The following is a 23,221-nucleotide window of genomic DNA, read 5'->3' as shown; positions in this document are numbered from 1 at the left end:
GCAGATTCTGGGGCCACTGGAATTCTGGTGCTATCAGACCCAAATGCCAGCTTTGGTGAGTTAGAATACAAACAAAGGGGATTGACTTCAGCCCCTCCCCAGCCTTGTCTTTTGCCAGATGCTCCATGAAGTAAAAAAACCAGCAACTTTTGTGTAACAAAACAATAAAGATATTCAGAATTTTTCAAAGTCTTTGTGTTTCCTTACAATGATACCAAATACAGTACAGACAAAAATATTTCAGAAAAGGAGTAGGTCCCACTACAGAGTAGTCATATTCCAAAATCAAGAAATGTTCATATAAGACATGTAGTCAATCCTTCATGTTCATAAGAGAAACTAGTCATTCATTCATTCTTCTCCTTGTAAATTTCTCTGCGTGGAATCCAACTTTCTTAATAATTTTGTCTCTCAAGATTCCTTCTGCTTATGTGCCAGTCAATTAATCTGTTATTTGTGATACAAACCAATTTATAGCTAAGGCCATATAATTCTCATTAGGCTCTATGAAAAAGCATTTGCTGCAAAACGTTGTCCATTAGTCGACTTTGCTTTGGGGTCCGGTAGCACCAGAATCTGGGCTCGAGTCCTGGGTTCGAATCCAGTAGCACCAGAATCTGGGCTCGAGTCCTGGGTTCGAATCCAGTAGCACCAGAATCTAAATTCAACAGTAGTATGAGAATGCAGACGTAAGGAGAAGCAACCTTGAGAGCCGAAATTATTAAGGAAGTTGGATTCCATGCAGAGAAATTTACATGGAAGGAAGAATGAATGACCTAGTGTCTCTTATGAACATGAAGGATTGACTATATGTCTTATATGAACATTTCTTGATTTTGGAATATGACTACTCTGGAATATTACTCCTTTTTTGAAATATTTTTGTCTGCACTGTGTTTGGTATCATTCTATGGAAAAACAAAGACTGAAAAATTCTGAATATCTTTATTGTTTTGTTACACAATTGCTGTTTTTTTACTCTGTGATATACTGTGTTGCCACTTTGCTAGATGCTCCATGAAAGTTATCCAATTCAGAAACTGGGAGAGTGTAGGGAAGAAGACGACAACATTGGATTTATATCCCGCCCTCCACATCGAATTTCAGAGTCTCAGAGCGGCTCACAATCTCTTTTACCTTCCTCCCCCACAACAGACACTCTGTGAGGTGGGTGGTGCTGAGAGGGCTCTCACAGCAGCTGCTGTTTCAAGGACAACTCCTGCGAGAGCTATGGCTGACCCAAGGCCATGCCAGCAGGTGCAAGTGGAGGAGTGGGGAATCAAACCCGGTTCTCCCAGATAAGAGTGTGCACACTTAGCCACTACACCAAACTAGCTGTCGCTTTCAAGGAATACCATCCCACCAGCCTCTGCCCCTTTCCCGACTTGCACACCTGCTCCTGAGGAGGAGAGCGGAACTCCCGAGTGCGGCGTGCTGTCTCTGCAGCTGACATGGTGAACGCCTGCATCAGGGTGTTGTAGCGCTGCCGCTGGTTGGTCTGCAGGTTCTCCATGTGGCGCTCGGAGAAGGCGATGATGGCTTCTACGCGGTGTTGCAGCTCACGGTCGCAGAAGAACTGCAGCAGGTGACACATCTGCAGAGGAGGAGAGAAGAGAGAGTTGTGGATGCATGCTTGCCACCATCAGAGACAGGATTCTGGGGGACAGAGGCCGTTTTTCCTGATGACTGGGGAGGGAGGGAGGGGGAAGTCCTGCCTCTCCAGAGTCTATCTGATCTGTTTCAGAGGGCAGCTGTGTTGGTTTGCAGCAAAAGAGCTAGATTCGAATCCAACACCACCTTAGATACCACAAAGATTTTTGGAGCGTGACCTTCAAGAGTCAAAGTACCCTGTGTCTGATACAAGTCAGAATGGAGATCCCTCATATCCCAGTCAGGAGGTGGGTGGGGGGTTGTTGCAAAAAAAGGAGTATCGGAAATGCAGAGAGGCAGGGCCAACTGGAATCACATTGATTCTGCCCTGCGCTAATCAAGAAGTTTACATTCGGAATGGTACCTTTGCATCCTCACTCCTTTCATCCCAACACTCTTCCCAACTCCTGAATGGCATTTAACGCAGGGCTTTTTTGCAGCAGGAACTCCTTTGCATATTAGAAGAAGAAGACAGCAGCTTTATACCCTGCCCTTCTCTCTGAATCAAAGCCTCAGAGCGGCTTACAATCTCCTATATCTCCTCCCCCCCACAACAGACACCTTGTGAGGTGGGTGGGGCTGAGAAGAAGTGGAAGAAGACTGCAGATTTATACCCCTCCCTTCTCTCTGAATCAAAGCCTCAGAGCGGCTTACAATCTCCTATATCTCCTTCCCCCCACAACAGACACCTTGTGAGGTGGGTGGGGCTGAGAGAGCTCTTCCAGAAGCTGCCCTTTCAAGGACAACTCTGTGAGAGCTATGGCTGATCCAAGGCCATTCCAGCAGATGCAGGTGGAGGAGTGGGGAATCAAACCCGGTTCTCCCAGATAAGAGTCCACGCACTTAACCACTACACCAGACTGGCCACACACCCCTGATGTAGCCAAGCCTCCAAGAGCCATAAGGACTCAGGGATCTCCATTCCTCTTTGTATCTGACTCTCAGAAGCTCATACACCAAAAATATCATTGGTCTTTAAGGTGTTGCTGGATTCAAGTCTGGTCTGTGCTTGGCTGGACTCAGGTCTCAGATGTCATTTGTTAAGCCTCCTCCCCTGACCCTTTCAAAATGCCTGCCCCTTCAAGCTCCTAGCCTCCCCTGCCACTTTTGCAATGACTCTCAATTCTATGGCTCCTCTCACTTCCTTACCTCACTGCTCTGGACATCTATCAGCTGGGGGGTTTTTTGTCCTGTGCCTACCCTGCCCTTTAGGGTTGCCAGACACCCCCTCCTTGAGGAGGCTGCTGCTAGGCCCTGCCCCACAGGACTTACCGGTAGCAAAAGGGAGGCCCAGGTCACATGCTGGCATCACACAGGAAGTGATGACATCGTAACAGTGACTTCCGTGTGACCCTCTGGTATTTGGACAAAAACTTTATGGTAGAAACTAGTTTTATCACAGGGTTTTTGCCCAAATACCAGAGCACCGCCCATAAGTTGCTGGCATGATGATGTCACTTCCTGTGCAATGTCAGCAACACTGCCTGGGAATGTCTCTTTCTCCTGGTAAGTTTCCCCCAACCCCAGGCAATCCCACTGCCCTTTCTGCATTAGGAAATCCTCTTCCTTCTGTACTACAGTCCCTTCTACCAGGTCTTAAGCTGCCATGGCCTTCGTCTCAGAATTTCTTGACCCACACCCTTCTTGGCCCCCGCCTCTCAGGAACTCAATTCTCCTCCCTCTCCACCTTCATACTCAGAGGACTCTCCCCAGTGGTAGAAAGAAAAAAAATGACTTCTCAAGTTTAACAAAAAGGAAAATGAAGCAACACCCCAAACCAGCCTGATGAGGAATAAATATGCTTCAGGGAGCTAGGAATACTGAGAGTAGCTGAGGGGAGGAGAGGAGAGTGATCACTGGGACTGGAGATTGCTTCAAGAATCCTGCAGTGGGAGATTTTGTGGGCCAGATTACCAAACTGCTATCCCCAGCAGGATTCCTTGTATCCCTCCCCAATCATAGCTTTTTTTGAAGCAGGAGCTCCTTTGCATATTAGGCCACACACCCCTGATGTAACCAATTCTCCAAGAGCTTACAGGGCTCTTCATACAGGGTCTACTGTAAGCTCCAAGAGGATTGGATACATCAGGGGTGTGTGCAGGGGTGGAACTCTAGCAGGAGCTCCTTTGTATAGGCCACATCCCCCTGATGTAGCCAATCCTCCTGAAGCTTACAGTAGGTCCTGTAAGAAGAGTCCCGTAAGCCAGTGGTCTTCAACCTTTTTGGCACCAGGGACTGGTTTTGTGGAAGACAATTTTTCCACAGACGGGGTGGGGTGGGGAGAGGGCATTGGTTTTGGGATGATACAATTGTGCACTTATTTCTAAAGTGTTTGGTGTGGTTGTTAAAGTTTGTGGGCTCTTATCTGAGATAACCAGGTTTTATTCCCCACTCCTCCACTTGCACCTGCTGGAATGGCCTTGGGTCAGCCATAGCTATCACAGAGGTTGTCCTTGAAAGGGCAGCTGCTGTGAGAGCCCTCTCAGCCCTACCCACCTCACAGGGTGTCTGTTGTGGGGGAGGAAGATAAAGGAGATTGTGAGCTGCTCTGAGACTCTTCAGAGTGGAGGGCGGGATATAAATACTATATCTTCTCCTCCACTTGCAGCTGCTGGAATGGCCTTGGGTCAGCCATAGATATCACAGAGGTTGTCCTTGAAAGGGCAACTGCTGTGAGAGCCCTCTCAGCCCCACCTACTTAACAGGGTGTCTGTTGTGGGGGAGGAAGGTAAAGGAGATTGTGAGCTGCTCTGAGACTCTGAAATTCGGAATGGAGAACAGGATATAAATCCAATTTCTTCTTCTCATTATTATTATTACTGCATTGTAATATATAATGAAATAATTATGCAACTCAAGGCCCGGTTGCTAACAGGCCACGGACCAGTACCGGTCCATGGCCCGGGGGTTGGGGACCCCAGCTGTTAGCTCTTGGAGGATTGGCTACATCAGGGGTGAATGGCCTAATATGCAGAGGAGTTCCTGCTACAAGAAAAAGCCCTGCCCCTTATTATTTACTGTACCCCAAATCGAGCCATTTCAGGCACTTCTGAAATAAAATCTAGTGGTGGGAACCATGCTGCCTGCTCTTCATCTGGAACACCCTGTAGCCTGCATTCGCACTGTGACCGTTTGCAAGTGGATTTTCCCTTTTTTTACACCACAAAACCCAGTGGCAAAGTGCATTATTCAGTGTGCATGTGAAAGCACCCATCGATTCACTTGTCAGAAGTGTGGTATATAGATAGTTCACTCTTTGGGAACTGGGCTACTCGCTCTTGGCTCCTGGGTTAAAATATGACTGCAAAGCTACTGGGGGAAGAACCCCCAAGATGAGGTGAATTCTCCGGGAGGGACATAAACCAGAAAGGGAAGCCACAAAACCAGCCTCTCACCTGCAACTTGACAGACTCAGGAAGCGTCATCTGCAACAAGCCTTCCTCCAATCCCTCCTCGTCTTCCTTGGCTTCCGCCTCCCCAGCCTCGATGGCTTTCAGCTCCCTCGCGTCTCCTTCCTCGGCTTCCTCCTTCTGTCCCCCTCCGGCCTCTTTCTCAGCCCCTTCTTCCTCCTCCTCCTCCGCTGCTTCTTCCTCCTCCTCCACAGACACCTCTTCCTCTCCTTCTTCCCCTCCCTCTTCGCCAGCCTCGGCCGCCTCCTCCTCCTTGGGCTCGCTGAACACGTTGGGCTCGATCATCTTGAGAATGTGGCGGACGTCCTCGTCCTCAAAGACGCCCATGATGAGGAGGGTGCAGGTGAGCTTGAGGACCGGCACGAACTGGAACTCCACGCTGCCCCCTACAGGGTCGCGGGTGTGCTGCCCACCGTCTTGGACGGCCTCGGTCAGCATGGTGATGGCCTTGACCTTCAGGGTGTCCAAGGGGATGAAGGGGCTCAGCTGGTACAGCTCGGAGTTGGTGCTGATGAAGCAGGTGTCCACGAAGTGCAGCGGGGGGCGCAGGCAAGCGCTTGTGCCCACGCCAGGCAAGCCAGGCTTCTTGCGGCTGTCCGGGAACAGCCTGATCTGCTTGGTCTCCTCTGTCATGGGGACGATGAACTCGTTGTTCATCATGAGGCGGGAGCGCTTGGCCGACTCCAGGTGCATGCTGATCAGCAGGTCGTAGTAGCCGTTGCGCAGGAGGCCGGGCAGGTGGTTGCTCTCAATGGTGTACAGCAGCTGTGACTCGTCCACGTGGCTGCACAGGGCGTGCGCCACCCGGTTGTTCCCCAAGGCGCAGACGGCGCAGTACAGCTTCAGGGTGTGCGAGTGGAACTTCAGGAGGTCGAGCCGTTCCGACAGCTCCAGGATGTCGATACACCTGACGGAGAGGGGAGTGGGAAAGGACTCGACGTTAGGGGGTACGTGTAATGGCTAGTCGGTTGTCATACGGCAAGTGTACAACCCGTCAAAGGAAAAGGAAGAGACTTTAGCCTCTGGGATGCCTCCCTGGTTGCTGTGGGAAGCCTCAGTGTGAATCACCATCAGCCAGGTATGTGTATGTGCGTATGTATAGAATCAAAGAGTTGGAAGGGACCTCCAGGGTCATCTAGTCCAACCCCCTGTACGATGCAGGAAACTCACAAGTGCCTTGCCCACACACTTACATCCCCAGTGACATAAGAACATAAGAACGAAAAAGAAGCCCTGTTGGATCAGGACAATGTCCCATCCAGCCTAACACTCTTTGTTACACAGTGACCAAAAAACCCAGATGCCATCAGGAGGCCCACCAGTGGGGCTAGAAGCCCTCCCACTGTGCCCCCACCCCAAGCACCAAGAATACAGAGCATCAGTGCCCCAGACAGTGAGTTCCGACAATACGCTTTGGCTAATAGCCACCTAATAGCCACCGATGGACATCTGCTCCATATGCTTATCCAATCCCCTCTTGAAACTGGCTATGCTTCCTGTGGTAGTGAATTCCACATGTTAATCACCCTTTGGGTGAAGAAAGACTTCCTTTTATCCGTTCTAACCCAACCGCTCAGCAATTTCATTGAATGCCCATGGTTCTCGTATTGTGAGAAAGGGAGAAAAGTGCTTCATTCTTTACCTTCTCTATCCTGTGCATAATCTTGTAAATAATCTTGTAAACCTCTATCATGTCACCTCTCAGACGATGTTTCTCCAAGCTAAAGAGCCCCAAGCGTTTTAACCTTTCTTCATAGGGGAAGTGTTCTTCATAGGGAAAATGCCCTATCTATGCCCAGAAGATAGCAAAAACCTCCAGGATCCCTTGCCAAACTGGCCTGGAGAAAGGAATCCTCATGGTTTCGCTTATCAGTTCTTCTTCAGTCTTTTTCTCCCGACGTTACATGGAGCCACTGTTCATTCTTTACAACATGGATCAACGCAGGCTCTCATCTGCTTAGAGCCAGTAGCAGCAGAAGAGGGCCTACGCTGATCCATGTTGTAAAGAATGAACTGTGGCTCCGTGTAACGCTGGGAGAAAGAGACTGAAGAAGAACTGATAAGCGAAACCGTGAGGATTCCTTTCAAAAGCGGTTCCTTATTATACACGCTTTGTGTGAGAGTTTTATTGTTTCCGGTGGTTACTACACATAGCTCACTATTGACACTGGTTCCAGCTGTCTTTATCATTACTGTTCCTGCAGGGGGCTGGTTGCGGGAGACTCACCGGCTCTCTTCAGGGATGAGGAGGGCCATCATGATATTCGGATCGGTACACTCCACCATCCATCCGTGCCGGTCGCTGAAACGGCCCACGTCCACCCGCAGGAAGTCATTCGGCATGCGGCTCCAGGTCATGGGGGTCAGCATCTGGATGTTGAGCCGGGGCGGGCTCTGCGGTTCCGGGTTCTTCCGCTCGCTGCGGAACATGGCAGCCGAGATGGGCATGATGTTCTATCAGGAGAGACAGAGATAGAGAGAGAAGAGTGTGGCTCTAGGAGACCCGTCTGCAAGCTTCCTGCTGCTCTGACAGGCTATAAACCAGGGGTGTCAAATATGCAGCCCGGGGGCCAAATCTGGCCCTCAGAGGGTTCCTATCAGGCCCCCAAGCAACTGGCTGTCATCTGCTTCCTTCTGCATAACAGCTTGCTTTGCAAGGCTTGCTCAATTGCACAGGAGCTACAGAGCAAAGCCTCTATTTTCTCCACTGGCTGAGGCTCCTCCCTTGGGGACGAAGGGGGAAGAGAGAGCTTGCTTTGCCAGGTTCTCTCAACTGCACAGCAGAGCAACTGAGCCAAGCCTTTCTTCCTTCAATTGGTTGAGGCTCCTCCCCCTCCTGGTCCCCTGGGGAAAGAAGGAAAAAGCCAGAACTTCCTTTGCCCAGCTTCCTGGATCCCAAAGGAGAGATACAAAGAAAGCACTTTAAGACCAACGAGTGCTAATGTTTTAAGCATTTTTATTTTAAGGTTTGTTTTAAAAAAAATTAATCTTTAATTGTGTTTGTGTCCTTAACAAAATTTATATCTCTGCTACCTAATCTTAAATAGGTACATGCATGGCACGGCCTGATATGGCTCAGCCCATCAAGGTCTCATTAATGTCAGATCCGGCCCTCATAACAAATGAGTTTGACAGCCCTGCTATAAAATCTTTTGAGGGTAGGGTTGCCAATCCCCAGGTGTGGGCAGGGGATCCCCCGGTTTGGAGGCCCTCCCCCTGCTTCAGGGTCGTCAGAAAGCGGAGGGAGGGGAGGGAAATGTCTGCTGGGAACTCTATTATTCCCTGTGGAGATTTATTCCCATAGAAAATCCTGGAGAATTGATCTGTGAGTATCTGGGGCTCTGGGGGGGGGGGCTGTTTTGGGGGGGGGTAGAGGCACCAAATTTTCAGTATAGCATCTAGTGCCTCTCCCCAAAATACCCCCCAAGTTTTAAAAAGATTGGACCAGGGGGCCCAATTCTATGAGCCCCAAAAGAAGGTGTCCCTATCCTTCATTATTTCCTATGGAAGGAAGGCATTGAAAAGGTGTGCCGTCCCTTTCAATGTGATGGCCAGAACTCCCTTTGGAGTTCAATTATGCTTGTCACAGCCTTGATCTTGGCTCCACCCCTAACGTCTCCTGGCTCCACCCCCAAAGTCCCCAGATATTTCTTGAATTGGACTTGGCAACCCTATTTGAGGGGATGCCTCTTACCTTCAGCTTGCCCAGTTCAAACTGGATCACGTTCTGGCATGTTGGGAGGGTGAAGACGGCGGGAAACAGCTTGGTGTTTGGTTCCACCTGGCGGTTGGTGTGCAAGAAAACACAATAGGAACACACAGAAAGAGGCTGGTGGTCTTAAAAAAAAAAAGCTTCTTAGAGGCGCAGCCTCACTCTCCTCTAAAGGGCACTGGAAAATCCTCGTGCACCCCAAATTAGGGTTGCCAATTTCCAGGTGGCAAAAAACATACTACACAATACCGTAATTAAACAAAACTGCCCGTCTCTTACAAATTATTATACGCTGTTCATAAAGCTTGAAAGCATCTTTTGCCTTTCAAGTATGGAGTTTGGACTTTAGGAGAATTTTTTGGGACATTAATTATTTAATAATTGTGGCACTTTATATTGTTATGAACTGTGTGGTTTTGGATTAGCGACATAAATTGTGAGATGTGAGTAGATTCAAGCTTTATAAACAGTATAAGAACATAAGCTGAACAGTCGGGCTAGAACTGATAAAAGGAAATACTTCTTCACCCAAAGGGTGATTAACACGTGGAATTCACTGTCACAGGAGGTGGTGGCGGCTACAAGCATAGACAGCTTCAAGAGGGGATTGGATAAGCATATGAAACAGAGGTCCATCCGTGGCTATTAGTCACAGCATATTTTTGGAACTCTGTGTCTGGGGCATTGATGCTCTGTATTCTTGGTTCTTGGGTGGGGGCACAGTGGGAGGGCTTCTAGCCCCACTGGTGGACCTCCTGATGGCACTTGGGTTTTTTGGCTTCTGTGTGACACAGAGTGTTGGACTGGATGGGCCACTGGCCTGTTCCAACATGGCCTCTCTTATGTTCTTATGAGACCCCTACTTCAGGCTGATGCATACGAACAGCATCCCTTCATTCACTCCTGGTCTTGAAGACGGGGAGACTCAGTCCTGCCTTTCCATCAATAAGGCGTCTCTACTCACCTGGAAGAAGGTGTTGACTTCCTTCCCATTGGCTGTGAAGGTCATCAGTCCCGTCGCCAGGTCAACGAGGCAGCCAATCACAAGGTCCACAGTGCTGACCCGAGTCTGCTGGGTACTGCTGACAAAATCCCCTCCCCAGACCATGTAGCAGTTGCTTCGCTTGATGCTGTCGAAGAGACAGATGGCGGAAAACACCCCTCTGAGACATATTTTCTCAGGGAATGAAGTTTCCCCTCCAACTTCCAGGCCCCACCAGGCCATCTCCAGCCATTGCTCAGTCTCCCTGTATTTTCATTTAGTTACAACATAATCCTTACAATTCAGTTGCCGGCTTCCAAGTGGTAGCAAGAAAAAGCACAAGGCTTCCGTGATCACCAGCCTCTATAACTGACAAATTCCAAATAAACTATCAACACTTAGGAATGGCCACAGGAATCAGAAAAAAGTCCAGCTCATAAGCACTCCAATGCTATCTTCTTGTCAAGAAATCCGATGCGTTTACTTGCTATAAGTGAATTGAGAGAGAATTTTTGGCATTCTTACCTGTTATCTGAAATGGATTTATGAAGCTTGAAGAAGCAACTGTGAAACAAGGACATTAGTACAGCCTTTTTGCAATAACTGGGCTGCTGGTTGCTGCACAAATCAAATTTGGACTGCTGGGACATCATCTTCTTTCACCCCACCATTGGATTTCTTGACAAGATAGCATTGGAGTGCTTATGAGTTGGGACTTTATTTCTGGTGGTCTTCTGAGCTGGATCCAAGTAGGCAGCCGTGTTGGTCTGAAGTAGTAGAATAAAACAGGAGTCAAGTCACACCTTTAAGACCAATTTAGTTTTATTCAGAACGTAAGCTTTCGTGTGCTCTCTAAGCACACTTCATCAGACGAGGATTCCGGCACAGTGCAATCTCACTGTGCCGGATTCCTCGTCTGATGAAGTGTGCTTAGAGAGCACACGAAAGCTTACGTTCTGAATAAAAATTGGTTGGTCTTAAAGGTGCAACTTGGCTCCTGTTTTGGTCTTCTGAGCTGTTCTGCTTTGTTTAAATGATTGCATTGATTTTTGCTGACTTTCATTATATACTATATAAGTGTTCATAGTTTATTTGGAATCTGTCGATTACTGAGGCTGGTAATCACAGAAGCCTTGTGCTTTTTCTTGCTACCTACTACAGAGATTCTCATTTTCTGGTTTACTCATAACTTCCAAGTGGTGGCTGGAGATATTCTAGGATTGCTACTGATTCCCCAGGAGAAAATGGCTGCTTTGGAAGGTGGACCCTAGGGCTATTATATCCCAATCCCTCCCCTCTCCAAACCCCACCCTCTTCAGGCTCCACCCCCAAATCTCCAGGTATTTCCCAACTTAGATCTGGTAACCCTACCCATAATCCCCTTTCAACAGCACTGCAAGGCACTGCAGATCAGGCTAACACTCTTACCTGTCATGGATGTTTCCCTTGTCATCACCCATGGTGATGGTGACGTTGCGCACCTTGGTGAGGTCAAAATTCACATCATGTTGGTGGTAGTCAGACGTGACCCAGCCCACCCAGACGCAGGTGGGCTCTTGGCCTGCGAAGATCCGGACCGAATAGTAATACTACAAAGGTTGGAGGGAAAGAGAAAGAGAGAGAGGCAAGAAATAAATCATTATAATAAACGTGGATGGCTTCAAAGCCTCCAGGATTCTCTAAGGCGGGGGTCTCCAGGCTTTTCGAGTCCATGGGCACCTTTGGGATTTTGGGAGGGGATTATGAATGCCACTCTAAAATGGCTGCCACAGGAGATGGAGCCAAATACAAAATGGCTGCCTCAGGAGGAGGGGCCAAAGAGAATAACACTCTCCTCGCAGGAAAAGAGAAGAAGTAAATTTTGAAGGGATTATTAGCAGAACCGGAGCTGGCCTTTCCAGCGCCCCAGGCAGAAATCGGCCCCCCACCCCTCCGCCCCTTTTAAAAATACTTTTTTGCGCAAGGCCAGGAACCCCCCCCCCACCTCGGCAAGGGCGGGAAGACAGCGGATGAGCTCAGAGCCGCTGGCACTAAGTGTGCTCGCTCCCCACCCCCTGACCTTGCCGAAGCCTTGGCGAGGTTGAAGACAGTAGGTGCACTCAGAGCCCTGAGCACATTAGCTGCCACGCCGCCTTACTTGACTTTGCTGACGCTGGCGGGCGTGGTGAAGGGGCGAGGGGCGGGGAATTTTGGCAAGGTGGGGGAGGGAGCAAGGAGCAAGCGCATTCAGAGCTGGCCTGCTTTTTCCCAACCTTTGAAGCCTCCACAAGGTCGGGAAGAAAGTGGTGCCGGACACAGCGGGAGAGGGGGTGTCTCATGGCAGCCCTAGGCCTGTGGTGCCCTAGGCGGCCACCTAGTCGGCCTACTCCAAGCACTGTCCCTGATTATTAGGAAATGAACTGAGAATAAAACAGGCAATATTGTAATGTCCCTGTACATAAATATGGTGCAGCTTTATTTGGAATACTGGTCACCATGTTTCAAACAGGATATTGTAGAGCTGGAAAAAGTACAGGCAAAGGCGCCAAAGATGATTAGGGGGTTGCAGCACCTTTTGCATGAGGAAATGTCTAAGACCGATTTCCCAGTAGCCCTATAGCGCTCTCATGCTCCTCTTCTCTGCGGGGGTTCCGTCGGATTTCACACTATCTGCCCTGGGGCTGCAACCAGCTTCGCCTTTTTCCCACGGCAAACAGAAACCTCTAAAAACCAGTTTCTGTTTGCTGCACGAAAAAGGCAAGGCTGGTTGCAGCCCTGGGGCAGATAGTGTGAAATCCGACAGAACCCCTGCAGCGAAGGGGAACGTGAGAGCAGCGAAAGGCTAGTGGGAAATCGCTCTAAGTGTCTGGGACTTTTCAGAAGAGATGCCTAAGGTGGGGACAAGATAGGTTTATAAAATTATGCATGGGTAGAGAGAGTTGACAAAGAAAAATTTTTTCTCCCTCTCCCAAAACACAAGAACTCGAGGGCATCCAATGAAGCTGATGGGCAGTAGATTCAGGACAGAAAAAAGGAAACACTACTTTACACAGAGAGTGATACAAATGTGGAATTTGTTGCCAGAGGGTGTCATGATGGCCACAGGAATAAACAGCTTCAAAAGGAGATGTCTGGGGCAGTGACGCTTTGTATTCTTGGCGCTTGGGGAGGGGACAGTGGGAGGCTTCTAGTGTCCTGGCCCCACTGGTGGACCTCCTGCGGGCACCTGCGTTTTTTTTTGGCCACTGTGTGACACAGAATGTTACACTGGATGGGCATTGACCTGATCCAACATGGCTTCTCTTATGTTCTTATGTACAGAGTGTTAGACAGGATGGGCCACTGGCCTGATCCAACATGGCTTCTCTTACGTTCTTATGTCTTACTTCTGGGGCAACAGTGGGAGGGCTTCTGGAATTCTGGCCCCACTGATGAACCTCCTGAGGGCACCTGTATTTTTTTGGCCACTGTGTGACACAGAGTGTTGGACTGGATGGGCCATTGGCCTGATCCAATATGGCTTCTCTTATGTGACACAGAGTGTTGGACTGGATAGGCCATTGGCCTGATCCAATATGGCTTCTCTTATGTGACACAGAATGTTGGACTGGATGGGCCATTGGCCTGATCCAACATGGCTTCTCTTATTAGATAGATTGATAGATGAGAAGCCTATCAATGGCTTCTAGCCACGGTGACTGAGGGGAAGCTCCATATTCAGAGGCACTAAGCCTCTTAATCCCAGAGCCAGGAGGCAACAAGAGGGGACGACCTTGGCCTCTCTGCGCTGGTTTCAACTGGGACATAAGACATTGGGCTGTGATACCAGAGCCACCCCAAAGGGCCCCTCAGTTTGGTCCTGCTTTCTAGTATCCCATGGTAGAGATGGAACGCCCCCTTCTCTTGAACGATCCCGCCCCCGCAACCGAGTTCCTGCTACCGTTGTGGTGTTCATGATGATCTCGGGATCGTCTCGGTCATCTGGAACCACCTCCTCTTCCAGGCGAGGCATTGTGGGCACGACGGGAGGTGGGGTGATAAACGTGGTTGCCTTCTTGGCTTTGAACAGGAAGCTGGGGAGGGTGAAGGGAAGAGCAAATGTGATTGGAAAGTGCTCTGTCCAAAATGTTTATGTTTTAGGAACACTTCTTTAGAGATAAGCACCAATAAACTCAGGGGGACTGTCTTGCAAATCCCATGCATGGGACCAGTGTTCCTTCTAAGCCGCAGTCTTTGTAAGCAAAGATTCTACTTTGTGAGCGACTGGCATTGAAGCTGTGAGCTGTTGCATCAATGAGTGTGCTCTGGGGTCATCCTTCCTGAGCTAAGACAAAAATGTGTGAGCTGGAGGCTAAACATCTGTGATCTGGCTCACGCTAATTCAGCTTAGAGGGAACACCGCATGGGACTGAGCTAATTAACAAGTAAAAAGAAATAGGAATTGAGCCTTGAATATCTTATAGCATAGTGGTTTCTCTCCATTGAAAAAGAAGACTGCAGATTTGTACCCCACCCTTCTCTCTGAATCAGAGACTCAGAGAGTCTTACAATCTCCTTTAGCTTCTCCCCCCACAACAGACACACTGTGAGGTGGGTGGGGCTGAGAAGAAGTGGAAGAAGACTGCAGATTTATACCCCGCCCTTCTCTATGAATCAGAGACTCAAAGAGGCTCACAATCTCCTACATCTTCTCCCTCCACAACAGACACACTGTGAGGTGGGTGGGGCTGAGAAGAAGTGGAAGAAGACTGCAGATTTATACCCTGCCCTTCTCTCGGAATAAGAGACTCAGAGAGGCTTACAATCTCCTTTATCTTCTCCCCCCACAACAGACACACTGTGAGGTGGGTGGGGCTGAGAAGAAGTGGAAGAAGACTGCAGATTTATACCCTGCCCTTCTCTATGAATCAGAGACTCAGAGAGGCTCACAATCTCCTACATCTTCTCCCCCCACAACAGACACACTGTGAGGTGGGTGGGGCTGAGAGGGCTCTCACAGCAGCTGCCCTTTCAAGCCATCTGGGCTGATATAAGACTATGTGTGTCAGGGAAGATCACATGATACTTCAATAACACGCCCAGACCCTGTGGCTTAAATGTAACTGTGCGTTCCAGTTTGAGCACAACATCATATTATTCAGTTGCAAAGGTGCCTGAAGTTTTTCCAGACTGTGGCCAGCGCCTGTGAAGAAAAGGTCCCCTGTATGAAGGACTACCTAATTCCTTAGGAACCTGCCCAATGACTATTGTCATCTTCTGAGGCCCTGCTTTCGGTGCCCCTGCCTTCTGAGATTAGGCAGGTAGCAAGCTGGTAAACGGCCTTCTCTGTTGTGGCACCAAAGCTCTGGAATTCTCTCCGCAGGGAAATTCATTTGTCCCCTTCTGTTGTCATCTTCTGCCAGCTGTGGAGATTTTTTTGTTTCATTTCGCATTCCCTCAATGTTGCCTCCTTTCTAGGCAATGTTTTTTATGTTATGTATATATTTTAACTCTGTTGCGACTTGGGGAGAAGGGCTGATTAACGCATTAATGTTTTAGAATTTTAATGGATTTTAATTATTTGTAATTAACTGTTATTTATTGTACAATGTATGTTAATTGTAGTTAACTTATTTATTGAACAATGTATGTATTGAGTTTTTGCTGTTAGCCGCCCTGAGCCGCTTTGGTCGGGGAGGGCGGGATACAAATAAAATGTGACTGTGACTGACTGACTGATATTAACAGTTTTTTAAATGTGATTTTATCAGGGCCTTTTTTGTAGCAGGAACTCCTTTGTATCTTAGGCCACACACCCCTGATGTAGCCAATCCTCCAAGAGCTTACAGAGCTCTTAGTGCAGGTCCTACTGTAAGCTCCAAGAGGACTGGCTACAACAGGGAGGTGTGGCCTAATATGCAAAGGAGTTCTGCTACAAAAAAAAAAAAGCCCTGAATTTTATCATGTATGTTTAAAATCATTAGCTGTCTTGGCAGCCCTTATCAGGGAGGAATACAGATTTTAGGAAGGAAGGAAGGAAGGAAGGAAGGAAGGAAGGAAGGAAGGAAGGAAGGAAGGAAGGAAGGAAGGAAGGAAGGAAGGAAGGAAGGAAGGAAGGAAGGAAGGAAGGAAGGAAGGAAGGAAGGAAGGAAGGAAGGAAGGAAGGAAGGAAGGAAGGAAGGAAGACTTTACCCCCTCACACCACTTACCCTCGTTTGGTCTTGCTCTTTTCTGTGGAGGAGTCCTTTTCATTCTCCACTTTGGGAGTTTCCTTGGGGGGTTCTCTTGGGGCGCCAGGTGGAGGAGGGCCCTGTTTCTCCTTCTCAGCCTCCTCGGCCTCTTTGCGGCTAGCAGTTTTCTTCAGCTGCTCAAACTCCGAGTCGAGATCAACATCCTTGACATCGTCTTCAGGGATGGTGAGGGCGCGGGTGAGAGGCGTCGTGCCCGCTGTGATCTTGAACTTCTCGTGGAACTCCACGGGCATGCTGAGGCGCAGAAAGAGAAGCTCCACCACTGCGTTCTGGGACCCGAAAGTCCGGTGGGTCAGCTTGAGGCACGGAGGGTTGTCCACGGTGCCGTCAATCCGTGACACCTGCCAGGGAAAGGGAGAAGCACAGGTGAGGGCTGGTGTGAGGGTGAGATCCTTTCTCTGCTCTTGATGATCTTGAATAAGGTGGGGTTGCCAGCTGAGAAGGGCAGGGTATGGAGAGGGGAGGGGCTTCAATGGGGTATAATGCCACAGAGTCCACCTTCCAAAGCAGCCATTTTCTCCAGAGGTAACTGATCTCGATTGCCTGGAGATCAGTTGTAATCCCAAGAGATCACCAGTCATCACCTGGAGGTCTGTGACTCTACAGAGGCAAGAACACAAACCAATGGCTCTTACTTCTGTCTGAAGTCTGCCGGACTCCAGAACTGGGGATGGTACCCAAATCCCCTCCTTTAGTTCTCTCTCCTCCATTTCCCAGAACTTAGGATAAAAACTAAAAGAAGCCCAGATCTTTCCTTATTATTAATATACACACAGAGCTGATATAAAATGGGAACTGGAGTTTTGGAACTATGCATTCCACCTAGTGTTGCCAACTCTGGGTTGGAGAATACCTGAAGATTTTATGGTAGAGCCTGAGAAGGTTTGGGGAAGGGAGGGAATTAAAAGGGGTATAATGCCATGAAGTCTTCCTTCCAAAGCAGCCATTTTCTCCAGGTGACGTCTGTTGCCCAGGAGATCTCCAGCCACCACCTAGAGGCTGGCAACCCCAGGACTCTCTGAGATAAGCAAAGAATGTTGGGAAACCCTTTGGATAAAGTCAGTAGTAGCAGATGACTTTCCCTGCAATGCCACAGTGAAAAATCCTAATTATAACTGTGACGGATAACCATATCCCATATTTTCTGTTAACAGTATATGTAATAAAAATTTCAATGAAGATATACAAACAGTCAATATATTTGTGTGATTTATAAATGCTCCACCAAGTCTCAAAGGCACCTTTGGTTATAATACTTCAAATATCACAAATTAATGCTGGAAGCTGTACAATGACCCAAACATCTGTTATACTTCGGTATGTGACCCTACAGAGAGTCAACAATTACTCGGCCCATTTCAGAAACAACCAGCCTTTTTCATGGGTCCAAATATTTTTTAATTCTTCTGGTCATGCAACTTCTACAAGGCCTCCCAACTTCTCAAGGCCTCCAATTTCAGAATACTAAATTGAAGCATCCCATGTGTATGTGCCCTCCAAGGAGACACCCAGCATTTATCCTCTTACATACATAGAACCTGGAATGCTTATACCAACTTTTGCAACACAGTCAAATTCACTGTCTCTTCTCTTAATTGAATATTGAGTTCGAGATACCCATGAGGTGAAAGAGATACCCATGAGGTGGCACAAACTGAGGGGGAGCATTAGAAGGCACAAAAGGCAAATTAAGTGTGGAAAATGTTCCCCAGAGGGAGAAAACAACAGCTCCAGATATCAAACCTTCACTTCCACAAGGGTCTCTTTCTTTGCCTGTGTCCTCACCTCAACTGTGAGCAGATCCTCATCTCAGTGACTGTCCCAACATTTCTGGGCCTCCCTCAGTCTGTTACCTTTTTAAGTAGACCTGGTTGCTCCCAATTGTGTTAAGGTTGCCAAACTCCATGTAATAGCTGAAGAGCTGATCTCCAGGCAACAGAGATCAGCTCATTTGGAGAAAACATCTGTTTTGGAAGGTGGACTCTTTGGTATTATACCCTGGAGGTTGGCAGCACTGAAGTCCTGATCCTCTTCTACACAATTCCTCTGGCTTCCTCTCAAACTGCTCCCACATATTTCTCTCCCCATCTCATACTCTCTGCTTACAACCCAAAGCCTCCTTCCCTCCTATTTATTTTGGATATTTCTATACCCTCTCTTCAGTTTCCTACCTGGAGCAGTTGATAACAATGAAACAATGTGAAAAGCAAGTCACTGGACATAAAACAGCATTAAAACTACCCATAAAATGGAAGCAGACAATTAAAAGGTTGCTATGATGAAACCCCTAATTAAAAGCCAGGGTTAAAAAGAGACGTTCCGGCGTGGGGCCTAAAAGAACGTTCAGCAAGCCTATATATCAACTATACAAATTATTTTTTTCTACATAATTGGCAACTCAGTTTGGCCACTGTGTAGCACAGGAGGAAAATTACCTATCAGTTTTCCCTCACAAAGACTTCTCCCCCACATAAACAATTAGGTTTAGGTTAGGTTTATTCGATTTATATCCTGCCTGTCTTGGGAGGGAAGCTAGGATATAACAGTATTTCAAGGATAGGGAATACAAATAAAAAATGCTGGAAAAATTGTAATCAGCAAGGTGATTATATTCATATGTGAAGGTCATGCCCAGTAGTGTCACAGTTTTGGGAGAAAATTGTTGTAGAGATGGTGAAGATTACACATCAAACCATTTGTGCTACACCAGCTTTGGCTCTATTAACATTATGGGAGAAATAAAATGAGAAAGTGTCATCTAAAGGATTAATTGTATGTATGTTAATGAGGGCTCGTAAAACAACAGCCAAAAGTTGGAAATCTGTACAAGTATTAACATTACAGTTTTGGGTTACTGAGCTATGGCTGATAGCTATGGCTGAAAAATTAACAAACCAAATCAGAACAACTGAAGACTTCTTTGAAATGTGGCATGATTTTATTTTATACATAACTCAGAACAATACTCAAAGCGCGTTTAAGCCCTTCCTCAGATTATGGGAAAAAATTAAGCAAGACTCTTTCTACATTTTAACTATATCTGTTTAAAGGTTAAAAAATGCTGAACTCTCTATCAATGCTGGAAAAATTCGGGGAAAAACTGCTTTTTCCCCGTTTTTTTTCCTGAAGTCTTTTTTGTTTTTTCCCGAAAAATTGAAAAAAAAAAGAAAAGGAAAAAAACTGATCATGGAACGTTTTATTTTAACATGATGAAGAAAATATTTTAAGACAAGGTGTTCAAATATTTTCCAAATCATTTCTAAAAAATATGTATGGTATCTGATTATTCTAATTTCTGTGCACTGAGGACAAGCAAGTCCTCCCCTCCCTTCTATACACTTCCTCCCCTTCAATTCTTTTTATGAGAATGAGTTTTTTTATTTTCATATAATACTGTGGAGAGGAAATATGAATAATTGTTACTTCTGGATTTTTAAAAATTCACATTTTATGCTGCTAAAGTAACAGAATGACGTTCAATCTGGAAAAGACAAAAGAAGTGCTAACGTAGCATTTTTTTTTAATTTTTCAAAAATTTCTTCCAGAAATTTTACATCTCTAACTCTGCCCCAGAGTCCACCCTACAAAGCAGTCATTTTCTCTAGGGTAGTGGTCCCCAGCCTTTTTGGCACCAGGGACCGGTTTTGTGGAAGACAATTTTTCCACGGATTGGGGGGGCATGGTTTCCGGATGATATAATTGTGCACTTCATCTCTATTAGTTTGGTGTTGTGGTGAAGTGCGCGGACTTTTATCTGGGAGAACTGGGTTTGATTCCCCATTCCTCCACTTGCACCTGCTGGAATGGCCTTTGGTCAGCCATAGCTCTGGCAGAGGTTGTCCTTGAAAGGGCAGACTCTTATCTGGGAGAACCGGGTTTGATTCCCCACTCCTCCACTTACAGCTGCTGGAATGGCCTTGGGTCAGCCATAGCTCTGGCAGAGGTTGTCCTTGAAAGGGCAGACTCTTATCTGGGAGAACCGGGTTTGATTCCCCACTCCTCCACTTGCACCTGCTGGAATGGCCTTGAGTCAGCCATAGCTCTGGCAGAGGTTGTCCTTGAAAGGGCAGACTCTTATCTGGGAGAACCGGGTTTGACTCCCCACTCCTCCACTTGCAGCTGCTAGAATGGCCTCGGGTCAGCCATAGCTCTCGCAGGAGTTGTCCTTGAAAGGGCAGCTGCTGTAAGAGCCCTCTCAGCCCCACCCACCTCACAGGGTGACTGTTGTGGGGGGAGAAGATGTAAGCCGCTCTGAGTCTCTGATTCAAAGAGAAGGGCAGGGTACAAATCTTTCTTCTTCTTCCCCACAACACACATTCTGTGAGGTAGGTGGGGCTGAGAGAGCTCTGAGAGAGCTGTGACTGACCCAAGGTCACCTAGCTGGCCGCATGTAGGGGAGGAGTGGGGCATCAAACCTCACAGTATGTCTGTTGTGGGGGAGGAAAGTAAAGGCGATCGTGAGCTGTTCTGAGACTGAGATTCGGAGTGGAGGGCATGATATAAATCCAATGTATTATTATTATTATTATCGAAGTGGAGGGCATGATATATGCTACTACTACAAAGTAATATTTAATGAAATAATTATGCAACTCATAGCCTGGTTGCTAACAGACCACGGACCCCCTAGACAGGGGGTTGGGGACCCCTGTTCTAGGGCACCTGATCTCTGTCACCTGAAGACCAGTTGTATTTTCGAGAGATCTCCAGGCCTTACCTAGAGGTTGGCCACCCTAGTGTGTGAGAGTCAGGCTCTCAATTCTTGACAACTGTTCTCTGTGGCTTAGCCCACCCCCAAACATGCCCCACTCCAACTGCTCTCCCGTGACTCGGTATCCAAGCAGCTCTCCTGCATCTACCTCGTAATGAGTGTGTTCCGCAGGCACCGGGGCAAATTGAGGCAGGCTCTTGCTGAACCACATGGTGATGTCCCGCTTCATGTTGATGGCGAAGGGCTCAAAGCCTTCCTGCAGGCCGCAGATGGTGAAGTAGCGGAGGCTGCTGACGTCCTGCCCTAAGTTGAGCCGCCCAACCTGGGATAGGCCCAGGCTGCAAACCGGGATGAAGCCTGCGAGGGATGGAGGGAGAGGATTAAAAAAACAGGGTTCTTGGTTCTTTCCACCACTCCAACAAGCCCACGCTTCCCTGGAATACCAGAAAGAAGGAATGTGGGTTCCTGATGCTCATGTTTCGCCCTTCAGATATCCTCCCCAAACAGGTAGCAAGAAGATATTGGATTTACATCCCGCCCTATACTCTGAATTTCAAGCGTCTCAGAGTGGCTTACAATCTCCTTTACCTTCCCTCCTCACAACAGACACCCTGTGAGGTGGGTGGGGCTGAGAGAGCTCTTACAGCAGCTGCCCTTTCAAGGACAACTCCTACGAGAGCTATGGCTGACCCAAGGCCATTCCAGCAGCTGCAAGTGGAGCAGTGGGGAATCAAACCCAGTTTTCCCAGAGAAGAGTCTGCCCTTTCAAGGACAACCTCTGCTAGAGCTATGGCTGACCCAAGACCATTCCAGCAGCTGCAAGTGGAGGAGTGGGGAATCAAACCCAGTTCTCCCAGATAAGAGTCTGCCCTTTCAAGGACAACCTCTGCTAGAGCTATGGCTGACCCAAGGCCATTCCAGCAGGTGCAAGTGGAGGAGTGAGGAATCAAATCCGGTTCTCCCAGATAAGAGTCCGCACACTTCACCACTACACCAAACTGGAAGAGAAAGAGGAGGAGGAAGAAGAAGAAGATATTGGATTTATATCCCACCCTATACTCTGAATCTCAAGAGTCTCAGAGCGGCTTACAATCTCCTTTACTTTCCCCCCCCACAACGGACAACTGTGAGGTGGGTGGGGCTGAGAGAGCTCTCCCACAAGCTGCCCTTTCAGGGACAACTCCCACGAGAGTTATGGCTGACCCAAGGCCATTCCAGAAGCTGCAAGTGGAGGAGTGAAGAATCAAACCTGGTTCTCCCAGATAAGAGTCCAGCACTTAACCCAGATAAGAGTCCGCGCACTTAACCCAGATAAGAGTCCACGCACTTAACCCAGGTAAGAGACCGCGCACTTACCCGCTACACCAAACTGGCTCTCAAACCGCAAGCAATCTCTTGCATCCTATCTCTCAAGACTTCTCACTGGTCATCTCAAACTCACATCAGCGAACACAACAATTAGAGAAATCTCCTCAGAGTCCTAAATCCTTATTTCCTGACTCTAGTCGCTTAGGTAAAGGGACCCATCCATTCCAACTCCTGCTTTCCCTTATTCAAGCTTACCCCTCCCACACTTAATGAACAAGGAAGAAAACCCAGGGTCTTGAACTTACCATCTCCGATCTCGATTTCTTTGAAGGCCAGCTCTGACCCCGAGTCACTGATCAGCATCTCTCCATTGAGGGTGAACATGATGTTCTGGTCGACAAGGTCTATCATGCAGCCAACCACATCGCCCGGCTGCCAGGGGCGACCGAACGGCTCACTGCCTATGTGCCAGCGCTGGCCCTGGAGGGGGGGAGAGAAGCGGAGCGATCAACCCACGGGCACTAAAAAGGGGAAGCACACGGGGTCAGGAACATTGGAAAACGTGGTAGAATGGGTGGGGAGGAAAGATTTAGGAGATGTGAGCTAGTTTTCCCCAACTCACCCGGTGCCCGTTGAAAACGTAGGACAACTCATCTGCTCCAAGTTCCACGTCGGGCCGGACGTTGGGTCTTGCCCACCCCACACGCATCTCTCCGGTGGTAACCGCCTCGAACTCGAAGTACCACTTGCCTGACTTAATTGCATAGAATTGCTCAGCGCGGAAGATGCGGACCTTCTCTGATCGGACTTTGGTCTGATCTTGACCAGCTGTGTCCAGAGAATCCAGAAAGAGGCAGAAGTGAAACAGTGGGCTTCTTCACAGACGGGCCTTACTCATCGTCGAATGCAGTCCATTCTCAGTAAAACCAAATTCCACATTCAGAGCAACCACAATATACAGAGCTGGGGTCCCCGTCAGGAGTGTCATGTTACCTGCCAACACCTTTCCTGGTACCTTCCATGCGTTTTCAGAAAGTGGGTGGGGCCAAGTAAGACTCACTCAGCAAGGCTTCTGATTAGCCAATGGGGATTTGATCGGCTGTGCAGACTTTATTTTTATTTATTTTAGTAAATTTCTATTCTGCCCATTCCCCATAGGGCTCAGGGCGGAGTACAACATATAATAAAACAATTAAATACAATTAAAGCATTTTATAAACAGACAGTTCAACAGCACTC

The 23,221-nt window shown here is 48.0% G+C and overlaps 1 protein-coding gene across 1 annotated transcript in view; it reads right to left on the bottom strand.

Moving 5' to 3' along the window:
- The window catches only part of RYR1 (ryanodine receptor 1), a 271,145-nt gene that overhangs the window by 145,356 nt on the left and 102,568 nt on the right, over window positions 1-23,221 (bottom strand). Inside the window, exons 27-37 of the mRNA XM_060257511.1 lie at window positions 22,605-22,810; window positions 22,288-22,462; window positions 20,823-21,031; window positions 15,922-16,304; window positions 13,674-13,806; window positions 11,183-11,343; window positions 9,737-9,902; window positions 8,755-8,841; window positions 7,288-7,514; window positions 5,046-5,967; window positions 1,394-1,594 (exon numbers count right to left, since the gene is read on the bottom strand). Of these exons, the coding sequence (XP_060113494.1) occupies window positions 1,394-1,594; window positions 5,046-5,967; window positions 7,288-7,514; window positions 8,755-8,841; window positions 9,737-9,902; window positions 11,183-11,343; window positions 13,674-13,806; window positions 15,922-16,304; window positions 20,823-21,031; window positions 22,288-22,462; window positions 22,605-22,810 (2,870 nt within the window). The remainder of the gene's footprint in view (window positions 1-1,393; window positions 1,595-5,045; window positions 5,968-7,287; window positions 7,515-8,754; window positions 8,842-9,736; window positions 9,903-11,182; window positions 11,344-13,673; window positions 13,807-15,921; window positions 16,305-20,822; window positions 21,032-22,287; window positions 22,463-22,604; window positions 22,811-23,221) is intronic.

The sequence above is a fragment of the Heteronotia binoei genome, chromosome 17, assembly GCF_032191835.1.
Source record: "Heteronotia binoei isolate CCM8104 ecotype False Entrance Well chromosome 17, APGP_CSIRO_Hbin_v1, whole genome shotgun sequence".
In the NCBI taxonomy this organism is placed as follows: Eukaryota; Metazoa; Chordata; class Lepidosauria; order Squamata; family Gekkonidae; genus Heteronotia; species Heteronotia binoei.
This window is presented reverse-complemented; position numbering and strand designations above follow the sequence as displayed.